The sequence below is a fragment of the Stegastes partitus genome, unplaced genomic scaffold (genome assembly GCF_000690725.1).
Source record: "Stegastes partitus isolate 25-593 unplaced genomic scaffold, Stegastes_partitus-1.0.2 Scaffold1210, whole genome shotgun sequence".
Lineage (NCBI taxonomy): Eukaryota > Metazoa > Chordata > Actinopteri > Pomacentridae > Stegastes > Stegastes partitus.
The window spans coordinates 28353-29062 of NW_007578941.1; the positions used below are offsets into that span (position 1 = coordinate 28353).

The window sequence follows — 710 nt, forward strand, 5'->3', positions numbered from 1 at the left end:
GTCGGCTTCCCTCAGCTCAAAATTCTGACGCTAAAGAAGAACCAGCTGACGAGTCTGCCTCCGGCGCTGTTTGGAGAAATGCCCAAACTGACGGATTTAAGCCTCCAACAGAACAACCTCAGCTCTCTTCCTAAAGGAATATTCGGCCCTCTGAAGAAAGTCAAGAAGCTGGATCTGTCTAAAAACCACTTCGTCGCCGTCTCCGCCGACTTCTTCGACGGCCCCGAGAAGCTCACAGACCTGAACCTCCAGCTCAATGAGATAAAGTCGTTGGATGCAGATGTGTTCGAGAGGCTTCAGTCGCTCGTCACACTCAAACTCGCTCACAACAACCTGCGGACGCTTCCTGGGGATGTTTTCGAGCCTTTAAAGAAACTCAGAAAACTCGACCTGAGCAGCAACCCCTGGAGCTGTGACTGTAACCTGATAGACTTTCACGCCTGGCTGAAGGTGAACTCTGACAAGCTTTCGTCTCAGCTGGTCTGCGAGCATCCAGAGCATCTCAAAGGGACGGCAATCGCATCATTAACAGAAGAGGAGCTTATTTGCCCCACGCTTCCCCCTACGACCACCATCCCAACCACCACGACACCTACAACCACAACACCCACAACTACTTTTCCAACCACAACTACACTCCCAACCACACAACCAACCACCACCATCCCCACAACCACAACACCTACAACCACAACACCCACAACCACGAC

General features: G+C 52.0%; 1 protein-coding gene across 1 annotated transcript in view; it reads left to right on the plus strand.

The window, feature by feature from the left end:
* LOC103368835 (slit homolog 3 protein-like) overlaps positions 1 to 710 on the plus strand; it is a 19232-nt gene that overhangs the window by 10139 nt on the left and 8383 nt on the right. Inside the window, exon 2 of the mRNA XM_008297329.1 lies at positions 3 to 614. Within this exon, the coding sequence (XP_008295551.1) occupies positions 3 to 614 (612 nt within the window). The remainder of the gene's footprint in view (positions 1 to 2; positions 615 to 710) is intronic.